This window comes from Sciurus vulgaris (assembly GCF_902686455.1).
Source record: "Sciurus vulgaris genome assembly, chromosome: X".
Lineage (NCBI taxonomy): Eukaryota > Metazoa > Chordata > Mammalia > Rodentia > Sciuridae > Sciurus > Sciurus vulgaris.
In genome coordinates, this window is record NC_136471.1 from 134,283,741 (window position 1) to 134,296,039 (window position 12,299).

General features: G+C 49.6%; 2 protein-coding genes across 6 annotated transcripts in view; one reads left to right on the forward strand and one right to left on the reverse strand.

Annotated features, from left to right (window-relative positions):
* The window catches only part of STS (steroid sulfatase), a 437,786-nt gene that overhangs the window by 70,063 nt on the left and 355,424 nt on the right, over positions 1-12,299 (reverse strand). For all 5 annotated transcript variants that reach the window (XM_079123184.1, XM_079123182.1, XM_079123183.1 and 2 more), the window contains exons 3-6: positions 7,532-7,672; positions 3,618-3,739; positions 3,388-3,510; positions 552-975 (exon numbers count right to left, since the gene is read on the reverse strand). In XM_079123184.1, the coding sequence (XP_078979310.1) occupies positions 552-975; positions 3,388-3,510; positions 3,618-3,739; positions 7,532-7,668 (806 nt within the window). In that variant the 5' untranslated portion in view covers positions 7,669-7,672. The remainder of the gene's footprint in view (positions 1-551; positions 976-3,387; positions 3,511-3,617; positions 3,740-7,531; positions 7,673-12,299) is intronic.
* PUDP (pseudouridine 5'-phosphatase) overlaps positions 1-12,299 on the forward strand; it is a 205,734-nt gene that overhangs the window by 64,143 nt on the left and 129,292 nt on the right. The gene's annotated exons all lie outside the window — the stretch shown is intronic.

Genomic DNA, 12,299 nt, shown 5'->3' on the forward strand with positions numbered 1-12,299 from the left:
AAAGACTGCTCCAGCCTAAGTCTGCAGTCTGTCCCTCTTTCTGCTCCTTCTCTGTGCTGTACCCTGAAACTGCTTCCTATCCCTAGCAATCGATTTGGGCTTCCTAAGCGTCGTATAAAGGAAATCATACTAGCTCCTCCTTTGGTTGACGGCTGCGGACTGAACGGGAGCCACAGACCCCTCCACCCCAGACTCCATTGCTCACCTCGCTCACAGTTTACGCAGAGAGATTCTTGGCCTAAAATATTCTGGACCTTCCTACACACTTTCTACCCCAAGGAGAACTTCTCGACAGGATCGAGTCCCATCGGCCGTCTGCATTCAAGGAGGGAGGACCTTGGTGATTCCTGGGGCCTCTCTGGTCACCTGCTCTTGGGAGGCCCCTCCAGGAACACAGCCCCCTGGGTCCTGCGTGCCCCCGGCAGAGGCCCGGCTAGAGAAGCCCACTCAGCCTGGCAGGGAGATGCGTGCAGAAAAGCCACCCTCTCCTCACCCCGGAAAAGCCGGGGCCGCGTCTGCCCGCCGCCCCCAGGGCCACAGGCCCCACGCACCGTCGAATGAAGCCCGTGGCCTCCGCCGTCAGCCTCTGGGTGAGGTTGTCGAAGGACATGGGCTGCTGGGCGATGTCGTAGTTCCTCATCAGGAAGCAGTTGAGCGGCCGGAAGAAATGCAGGAAGCTCAGGAACAGGAGGAGGATGAGGGCCACCAGGAGCAGGAGACAGATGAAGACGCCGGGGGGCACGCGGAGCAGCCCCAGGCAGCGCAGCACGCCCAGGGTCAGCACGGCCACCCCGATGACCTGCAGGGGCACGAACACCAGCCAGCGGTGGGCCCCAGCGAAGACCGTGCCCTCTCCCGGTTTGCAGTCCCTCAGGTTGGTCATGGGCGTGCCGAAGAAGTCGTCGAAGCCGTGTCGCAGGGGGTGGTGGCAGAAGTCGGTCCTGTTGTGACAGTTCAGCCCCAGATGCCACTTCCCTGAGGAGACCAGCGGGTGACAACGTCAGTCACGGCAGACCCAGGCCCAGGGGAGAACGGATCTGCCGGTCCCAACCACCACCGCCAAACTAACCCACCCGATGGAGCAAAGAACTGATAGTTTTGTTGCTGGTGGTGTTTTTTCCTTGTACCAGGGATTGAACCCAGGGATGCTCACCCACTGAGCCACATCCTCAGCCCTTTCCTATATTTTATTTAGAGACAGGATCTCAAAGAGTTGCTTAGGGCCTCGCTGAGATGCTGAGGCTGACTTTGAACTTGGATCCTCCTGCCTCAGCCTCCTGAGCGGCTGGGATTATGGGCGTGCACCACCAGGCTAAGATGATGGTTTTTACACCCGGGAGATTTGCTGGGATTTGCTGGAACCAAGCAGGTCAGCACAGGGGGACAGAACAGAATTCCTGTGGATGCAATGTCTCCCAGAACGGAACATGTAATAGGGTGGTGTGAACGTGTAGGTTGTGAGCCTGTGTGTGTGTCCAGCTGTCGATCTAGCATCCGTCAGGACGCTCTCGCCCACCGATATTATCCATTGTCCATCTACCAGTCATTGGTTCATTAATTCTTTCATGCCTCTATCCATTCTTCCTTCCGTCTGCCTGCCCACCCATTTATCATTATCTACCCGTCCATCAGTCTACTTCAGCCATTCACCCTCTCCATCCTTTGTCCATCTCTATCTACCCACTGTATTCATCCACCATCCATCCATTCATCCGTGCATACATTTTCTATCTCCTCCATCCATCCATCTATTCTCTATCTAATCTATCATCTATTCAGTCCATTCATTCTCAATCTATCCATTCACTCTATTTATCTCTCTCTCCATCTACCCAGTCATGCTGTGTTTGTATGTATGTATCCGTTTATCCATCCATCCATCCAACCATTCACCTACCCATCCATTCTCTATCTACTGTATGCATCCACCATATTGATCTATCCATCCATCTATCTAGTAATTCTCTACCCATTCACTCACTCCTTATATCTATCATCTGTCTGTCCACACACTGTATGTATGTATGTCTGTCCATCCATCCTTTAACCCATCCATCCATTCTCTATCTACTGTATGCATCCACCATATATATCTGTCCATCCGTCTAGTACTTCTCTCTCGACCCATTCATTCACTCCATCTATCTATCCATACACTGTTTGCATGTAAGTATGTACGTTTGTCCATCCATCCTTTAACCCATCCATCATTCTCTAACTACTATATGCATCCACCATATTGATCTATCCATCCATCTATCTAGTAATTCTCTCTCTACCCATTCACTCACTCCTTATATCTATCATCTGTCTATCCATCCACTGTATGTATGTACGTCTGTCCATCCATCCTTTAACCCATCCATCCATTCTCCATATACTACATTCATCCACCGTATCTATCTATCCACCCATGTACCCAGCAATCCTCTTTCTATCCATTCACTCTATCCATCCATCTACAATTTGTTCATTCTATCCATCCACTATACGTATGTATGTATCTATCACTCTATCTACTCTTATCCATCTATTCATTGATCCATTCTCTATCTATTGTAGCTAACTACCATAGCTATCTATCATCCAACCATCTATCTATCCATCCATCCATCCATCCATCCATCCATTCATTGATCCATTCTCTATCTATTGTAACTAACTACCATACCTATCATTCATCTATCTAATCTATCTATCTATCTATCTATCTATCTATCTATCTATCTATCTATCATCTACCATCATCTACTATCTATCTATCTATCTATCTATCTATCTATCTATCTATCATCTACCATCATCTACTATCTATCTATCTATCTATCATCTACCATCATCTACTATCTATCTATCTATCTATCATCTACCATCATCTACTATCTATCTATCTATCATCCATCCATCCATCCTATCATCCATCCATCCATCCATCCATCCATATATTGTTTGTATGTACGTATGGATCTATTCGTCTTTCCCTCCATGCATTCTCTATCTACTCTATGCATCCGCCATATCTATCCATCCATCCACCCACCCAGGAAATCTCTCTCTCTCTATCTATAATTCATCTGTCCTAACCATCCATTGTATGTGTGTGTGTGTGGATGTATCCATCCCTCTATCCCTTCTGTATCCATCCATCCATCCACTCACCCATCTATCTACCCATGCACACATACCCACGGGTGTAAGGACGCACACACGGACACACACACACACACTGAGCCCCAACGGGCTCATGACATCCTGAGCCGAGTGCACTTACTCCCCATGGAAAGATGCACAATGTGTGGGTGACTTGTCCCGAGGCTGCCCCAGCCCTCTGCTCCTCTCCTGCTGGCCTTGCCCACACCCGCCCGGCCCCCTCTTCGGAACCCATACCTATCAGCGCGGTGGAGTAGCCCTGACTTTTCAGAAGTTTAGCGAACGTGATCTCGCTGGAGGGAAGTCCTCCCGAGGAAGCTGTGAAGATGTAAACTCCAAATCTGTTCCAAGACGCCATTCCTGAAGCATGGAAACAAAACCATCTGTAAGAACCAGGACGAGGCCGGGACTGGAGGCAGCTCCAGGGAGGCCCGCGGCCGCGGGGACGCAGAGGGTGGCTGGTCTACCTGATCGCACGGAGTACCGGCCCGTCAGGAAGGAGGCCCTGCTGGGCGTGCACAGGGGCGATGCCGCCAGGTGCTGCGTGAGCTTCGCTCCCTCTCTGGCCAGCCGGTCAATGTTGGGAGTCCTAGGACAAAAGGACCGTGCCCTTGGTGAGGACCAACCTTCCAAAGCCCGCTGACCTGGTCCCTCTGTCCCCGGAGGCCTCTCTCAGCGAGGAGTGGAGGCGTGGAACTTAGCATCACGATAGGAACACAGCCATGATGCAAGTGGGTCCATTCAAGTCCTCCAAGGGCACTGAGCCTCTGGTCCCTCTGGGGTCAGGTGACCAACTCTCAGGAAGGAGGGAGGAAGAGGCATGAGTGCCAATCAGGTTTCCATCTTCCCATGTTCTCGCTTCAGTCACCTCTGTCAGCCCCAAAGGAGGACGCTCAGGGATCCGTTTAACTCCTCTCTTCCCCAAATCGACCAAAGGAAAGTCCACCCAGCTTCTGTCCCCTCTGCCCAATTTCCACGTGTGCCCCAGGGGGAAGGGAATGCTAGCATCCCACCTAACAAGGAGCGTGCACGCAGGCATGAGTTGGCCCAGGGAAAGCCGCACAGCGGCAGGAAGGAAGGAGACGTCTCGGGCCTTCCTCTCTTGCCCTCGGATGGTTTGCTTAAATGCTCCATCCATTCAGGATGGAGGTCTACGGGGATGCATGGTGCCATCTTGGTGCACTGGCTGATTGGTTCTGGAAGCCACCCGGTGTCCCTGGGCATTAGTTCAGGAACTGAGCCTTTAGTTTAGCTGTCTCCTCCCATTCTCCATCAGGAGCCCAGCCTGGTTATTATCCACCCTTCAGCTCCAGGATCTAGACAGAATTCCCAGGGGACTCCAGCAATCTTCCAGGTCCATGCCAAGTGTCAGATCTGTGACTGAGACAGCCACCCACGGTCCCCTGTGGTCCCCAGATGGCAGGTTCATGGTGGTCCCCTCTGGGCTGGAGGTCCATGGGAGTGGGGTAGGCATTTGGTCCATTGCTAAGGCATCTTCTCTGCTCTAGGGTCCACCCAGCATAGCCCTGCTTCCTGGGGGAAACCATCTCTTCCCGTCTGCCACGTCACAAGTTACTAGCCATTATCACCTCAGCATGTGTGACTGTCAGTACTTCTCCAAGGAGAAGGTGCTGCGAAGGTAGAAGCCGCACCTTTGACTCAAACGTCCTAGTGCCCAGGTTGGTTCGTGGGTGAATTTGGGCATGTGGAGGTGGCTTTTTATAGGAATGAAATGAGAACAGTTCACGGAGAAAAAATGGGGACAGAATACGGAGCGCAAGATGGATTTAGGGAAGATGTGACCTGGATTCTTTGGTGGACTTTATAGACTTTTTCTCTTTTGTAATTAGTATGGATTAAATTAAAAAAAAAAATATATATATATATTTTTTTTTTAGTTGTTGATGGACCTTTCTTTTCTTTATTTATGTGTGGTGCTGAGAATCAAACCCAGTGGCTCAAACAGGCTAGGCACACATGCCACCGCTGAGTCACAAGCCCAGCCCTATAGATTAAATGTTGAAGTTTGGATTTTTAATTTTATTTACTTATTTATTTTTGGTACCAGGGATTGAACCCAGAGGGGCTTAACCACTGAGCCATCTCCCCAGCCCTTTTTATTTTTACTTTTTTTTAATTCTAAGACAGGATCTTGCTAAGTTTCTGAGGGCCTCACTTGGTGGATGAGCTGGTCTCCGACTTGCCATCCTCCTGCCCCGGCCTCCTGAGCTCCTGGGATTCCAGGCCTGTGCCCTCAGACCTGGCTTGAGGTTGCATTTGAAGTTTTAAAATTCATACCGGTAGGAAGTTATCTATCATCTTAGTAAATTTCAGGAAGACATGAAAGATTTTCAAAAATAATAGATAGAATGTGATAATAAATACTAAAAAAAAATCAGTAGAAATTATGACATTGCTAGGAAGATTGAACCGAGTCCCAGGAGCCACGTCACAATTATCCAAAAGGAACCTGAACACTTTTTATTTTTACAAATGACAGCAAAAAGAGAGACAAACACATTCACAGTCAATTAAAATCATAAGAAATGCTGAGGGCAGAGGTTGTTATCCTTGTATATAGTTTCAAAAATCTACACCAAAGATTAGCCTATATTTTTAAAATAAAGAGGGCTGGGGCTGGGGCTCAGTGGTAGAGCGCTTGCTTAGCACGCGTGAGGCACTGGGTTCGATCCTCAGCACCACATAGAAATAAATGAATAAAAGAAAGGTCTATCAACACTAAACAAATTTACAAATAAGGAAGGGACATTTGATGGAAAGATTCAGGTGGAACGTGAGTCATACTTCGCTATGCTTAGAAACAAGATTTTTTTTTTTTTAAAGAATAATTCCGTTTCAGAGCTGGGGTGCAGCTCAGTGGAAAGAGCGTTCACCCCGTGTGTGATCCCTGGGTCTCATCCGCAACACCATCAAACCGAGAAATCAATGATGTTCGTTAGAGTAGATATATAACGGAGCAAGACGCTTTCAAAGACACTTTGTCGGGTTGAAGAGAAGAGGAAAGTCAGAGCAAAAGCATGCAAATAAAACACACCTCACCGCTCCTGGCTAGGGTCCACCTCCACCCTCAGGTATTTATTACCTACAGGTCCCATAAAAAATCCTCTAAAAGCAAATGGCCCATTTCTGTACCCTCACTTTTAATTTAGTTTGTACTTGTCCTTTGCACACAGAAGCTATTTTTGCTTCCTTGTTTATTCACCATGCACAAGAGGAAACAAAACTGGGATGCCCATCTTCCCTGACACAGGGACCGCAGGGCCTTTGCATAACATCCTGAGTGACAGCAGTTGCAGACACAGGGCTCGCCAATACCTACAGGAGTATTTGTTAACACCCATAGGTTGGGTGCCCCGAATCTGCTACCCCTTGTGTTTTCCCAGCAGCTGGGATCATCCCTGGTCTTTTAAAGGCTGTACCACCAAAAAATGTGACATCGCTTCTCATGGGTATTTGCTAGGGTTATGCTAGTGTTGCCCTGAATTTCCTATGTTGAAACCTAACCCCAAGGAGATGGCATTAGGAGGTGGGGTCTTTGGGGTGGAGAATCTCATGAATAGTGTTAGTGCCTCAGAGCGCCCCCCGCTCTTCCACCCTGAGGACCAGGAGCAGCGCCATCTCTGAGCAGGAAGCAGCCTCAGCAGACCCGAGTCTGCCCCGCCTGGACCTGGGCTGCAGCCTGCAGAGCTGACAGCAGTCAGGTCTGGGGTCCATCAGCCCCGGGCTGGGGGTCTGGTCACAGCAGCCCAGGAGACTCACACAGGGATGCACCAGCCCTCTGAGCAGGGCTGATGGACCAGGCAGGGGACCAGGGTCCTTCTACAGAGACCAGAGAGCCCCCTGCCCTTCCACCTGTGAGGACCAGGAGCAGGCGCCATCTGTGAGCAGGAGGCAGCCTCCGCAGCCCCGAGTCTGCCCCGCCTGGACCTGGGCTGCAGCCTGCGGAGCTGAGAGCAGTCAGGTCTGGGGTCCATCAGCCCCGGGCTGGGGGTCTGGTCACAGCAGCCCAGGAGACTCACACAGGGATGTACCAGCCCTCTGAGCAGGGCAGGGACCTGGGTGTGTGTCCCCAAGTTCCTGTGTTGAGTCCTCACTAGGTGCTGGTGTGGGAGGTGGGGCTCTGGGAGGGGCTGAGCTCAGCAGGTGCAGCCCAGGAAGGGGACCAGGGTCCTTCTACAGAGACCAGAGAGCCCCCTGCCCTTCCACCCTGTGAGGACCAGGAGCAGCACCATCTCTGAGCAGGAAGCAGTCTGCTCCCTTGAAGTGTCTCCGCATTTCCGTGTGGCCTGAGCTCGGCTGCTCTGCGTCCACCCCCGTGAAAGACAGTCCCACGTGCTCACGGAGAAGCAGGCACACCGACCTGAGAGTCTTGTTGCCGTAGCAGCCAGGGTCTCCGATGCCAAGGTCGTCCGCCATCAGCAGGACGATGTTCGGCCTTGGTGCTGCCTGGCTCTGGGTTTTGCACAGAAACAGCAGCAGAAGGAAAAGGGTCCTCATCTTCCTGCAAAGAGCAAGGAGGCAAAGAGAGCTGAAGGAAGCTGGCAGTATAGGGGTTGCTCTCCTCGGGGACCCTCCTTCCTCCTTCCCCGGATTTCTAATGGGCCATACTGAGACCCCGCCTGCCCGAGACAATATCCTCCCCAGACACTTAGTTCAGAGAAACTGCTGGTGAACAACTTCATTCCCTCTCCAGGGTGTTTATTTCTAAAACACGCAGTTCCTGCCTGCACAGTGGCCGGCCATGCTCTGTCCTTTCAAGACTGGACCAAACATGGACATTGGATCCAGAAAAATACCTCTGAGGCCCACAGATCTCACCAACCCAACGGGATGAAACTTTCAGTCTGTAGCGTCTGTCCTGGTAATAGGCTGACTTAGGTTCCTGAGGGGCCGGGGCGCTCTGCTCCGAGGCAAGGGTTAGACCCAGGAAGTTGGTTGAGAGGCCTGTAAGTCAGTCCTGGGGATGTGTTTCCAGCCTCCAGGAGTCTCAGGGTCGAGGCTGAGAGTGTGTAAATGCCAGGGCCTGAAGGTTTTCTCTCCTCCCTGGAGAAGCACCCCGTGGGAGGCTGCTGGCAGATCCTGCTGCCTAGGGGCATTCTGAGATCCGAGAGTCTTGACAAGGATGCCACCTTGTCAAGATTTTGGTCTCTTCAAGACTCCCCAACACTTCCCTTGGCTACTTGGTGGGGCCTGATCTGGTCCAAAGCTCTGAACCTCTTGCTCCTGCAGAGATCAGCAGCCAAGGCTGTCCGTCAAACAGACCCCACGACCAGCATCAATCCAGGGTTCTGGATTGGAAGTAGAAAATTTTTTCCCCCAAGCATGTTTACTTGGCCTCTCCCTTGAGTATATATTATCCTCAATGGTGAGGCCATGAGACAATTTCTTTCTCAGGTCTCCCGTGAGCAAATAAACATCTGCTCCATTGGTTTATGGAGACTCAGCCAAAGAGCACACACCCACACCAAGTGGACAGGGAAGATAATGAGCTACCCAGCAGGCTGTGGGGGCAACAGGGGGGGTTCCTGCTGCTCTGCACTGTTGGCCTATGGGACAGACGATCTAGCCTTGGAGGGGCCTGTTCTGTTGTACGCCACAGGATGCTTACACGGGTGAGGGCGTTTGGTGGAGACTCCTGTGCTCCCCCCAGGTGAGAATCATCATCCCCTGTGACATTGTTATGGTTTAGACATGAAGGTCCCCTAAAAGCTCATGTGTGAGACAGCGCAAGGCTGCTCAGAGGCAAAATGATCAGATTACAAGAAGTGTAGCCTAAAACATGGATTAATCCATTGATATGGATTAACTGGTGATGTAGGCAGGTGGGGTGTGGCTGGAGGAGCTGGGTCACTGGGCACCTGCCTTTGGGGTTTATATCTTGTCCCTGGTGAGCAGAGCTCTCTCTGCTTCCTGGTGCCACGACCTAAGCTGCTCTCCTCCTCCAGACCCTTCCGTCATTTTCTTCTGCCTCACCTTGGTTAGAGCCATGGAGTTGGTCCACCATGGACTGAACCTCTGAAAACCATGAGTCAACATAAACCAGGTGGTAACTCAAGGCAGGTGGGGTATGGCTGGAGGAGCTGGGTCACTGGGGACATGCCTTGGGGACTATATCCTGTCCCTGGCTCCTTGGGGACTATATCCTGTCCCTGGCTCCTTGGGGACTATATCCTGTCCCTGGCTCCATGGGGTTTATATCTGGTCCCTGGTGAGCAGAGCTCTCTCTGCTTCCTGGTGCCACGTCCTGAGCTGCTCTCCTCCTCCAGGCCCTTCCGCCATGATGTTCTGCCTCACCTTGGGCCAGAGCCATGGAGTCGGCCCACCATGGACTGAACCTCCTAAACCATGAGCCCCAAACACATTTTCCTCCGTTATGTTGTCCTTGCTGCGTCTTATGGTGACAGTGGTGACCGACTAAAACTTACAGCTTTAATGTGAAACCTCCTGCTGCCTTGCCGGGAGGCTGTGAGGACTGAGCTTAGAGTCGAAAGTCTCTCACCAAGACCTTAACTCCTCCCTCACACACCTGGTTGACATGAAGCAAGAAATGGTCCATATTCTGAGTGCGTTTCTAAGAGACTGGTCTGAACAGATGATGAATCCACCAAAGAGTCCTTTCCTGGAAGTTGCTATCCCTTCCATAGAAAAACCACCGAGAGACCATTTTCCATTTCAATCCATTATTTAACTTATGCTGCCACTGGTAAATTCAGACTTCAGTCCCATCTCCATGATTAAAAAATAATAATAATAATTCCAAGTAGGAACAGCAACATCCCTAGAAATGGACCAAGCCTCTGTCTAGAACCACAGTCTGGGTGTGATTTAAGAAAAGAACAACTTTGGTCATCCTAGCAACTCAGGAGGCTGAGGCAGGAGGATGGCATGTTGGAGGCCAGCCTCAGCATCTTACAAAGAACCTGTCTCAAAATAAAAATTTTAAAAAGGCTGGGGATGTAGCTCAGTGGTAAAGTGCCCCTGGGTTAAATCCCCTGTGCCAAAACAAAACATCTCTGCTAACTTCAACACCAGGGCAGATGTAAAGTCGCAATACAGGACATCCTATTTTATTGAAGTGAGGGAAGGCCAAAGAATGAGTAGAAGTTAAGAATAAACCTACAGTTTTTTTGACTGTTTCCTAGGTAGGGGACCCTGTAAGAGCTTTGTCCGTTTTTTTGGTTTTTAATTAACACACAATAATCGCACACATTAATGGTGTGCAGCATGATATTTCCATACATGTTTACAATGCATAGTGATCAGATCAGGGCCAGCAGAACAGCCACCTCCCTCCACGTGGAGAAATCCTCTGTAACAAGAACATCCAAAATCCTTTCTCCCAGGTATTCAGTTGCATTTCTCCATGTCGAGAGTGGCAAAAATAAAATGAAACACTCAGTTTGCTCTTGTTGGTACCAGCACGTCACTCCACCATGGCTCTGTCTGAGCTCCAACTCCAAGAATCCCTCCTCCCGGGAGCCCACGGAAAGATGGCACCAGCCAGAACTTTCTGTGTCTCCCAATCTCCTTATTACCCTTCCGTCCGTCACCTCTCTCTTTGAAGTATTTTCCGCTTCGTAAAAACACAAACCCAATTTCCCTCGATTCCCTTCCTGGAAAGATAAGCAAGCAAGGAAATAAGTCATGCATGAAGTTTTGTTCGTTTTTTTTCATTATTACTTATTTTATGTTTTTGATTGGCATATCCTACTTATGAATATTTATGAGGTACCACATGCTGTTTTGATTCATGTATATATTCGGTGATGATCAACCCAGGACAATAAGCATATCCATCCACCCGAACGATGATCATTGCTTTATGGGGAGTGTATTCGAAACCCTCTCTTGTAATTATTTTGAGATCTGTAATGAATCATTGGAAGTCCTAGCCAGAGCAATTCAAGAAGGAAGAAACAGAAGAAAATCAAACTACCCTTGTTTACAGGCAGCCTGATCCTGTATATAGAAAACCCTCATGACTCCATCAAAAACTGTTGGAACTAATAAACAGATTCGGGAAAGTTGTAGGGTACAAAATCCAGTTGCGTTTCCCTGTGCTAATAGTGGCTGAGAAAGGAAGCGAGAGAACAATTCTTTTTGCAATAGCTGCAAAAATAGAATGAAACACTCGGTTTGTTCTTGTGAGTTATTCACTCATTCCTCTCGCTCCTTAATCCTCTTTGGCAGCTTCTGTTTTCTGTTCATCGGGAGCTAGTGGAACAAGCAGAGCATCGAGAGTCGCGTCTGCACTCATGTGTGGTCCCCAGCTAGCTGGCTTTATCCATGAGCTATGACCGCCTTTTGAATCCTTCTCCCTATCATCCTGAGATACCACCTAGACCACAGGGGACTCGACCAGGATAACAGAAATAAAAAGTTTCCAGAATGATAAAGCGGGAGACAAGGTGACTTGCGAGGTGACCTACTTCTCCCTATTTCTCTGACACCCAAAGAAATTCACCAGCAATTCAACGAAATCCATTTCGATTCAACAAATGCATATGGCGGCACATCTTGGAAGAAGATGACTGGGCAGTGTTGAGGTTCAGCGAGACACAGAACCGTCTGACAATGGTCCTATGATCCAACCAGGGAATTCACAGGTACAGAAGGGTTCTGAGAGCGCGCAGCTCTACTGGAGTTCCAGCGGCTAGCAATCTACCCTCCTAAAAATAAAGTGGATGTGGGTGTTCAGAGAGAGCCTCCCCTGGCACACTGGAGGGATTGGGTGGTTCACAGTCTCCCTCTCTTGGGATACTTGTTTCACCTGGGAAAAATTGATCATGGTGAGCAGGAGAATCTCTCTCACGGGGAATTTGTTTTGCTGATAGACATCCATGCAGCGCTGGCCTGACCTGCGTTTGCTTTCCGCCTGCCTGACCATTCCTCAGGCACTGGACTTGTGTGCTGGTTTCTTATCCCGCAACTTGACTGAATTGGTTTGTGAGTTCCAACAGTTTTCTGACGGAGTCTTGCGGGCTTTCTTCATAAAGATCCTGTGTCTTACAAACAAGGACAGGTTACCTTCCTCCTTTCCAATGCATATGCCCATTTTTTTTTTTTTTTTTTCTTTTTTCTTGCCTAATTGCTCTGGCTAGGACTTCTAATAATGCAACATGAATCTC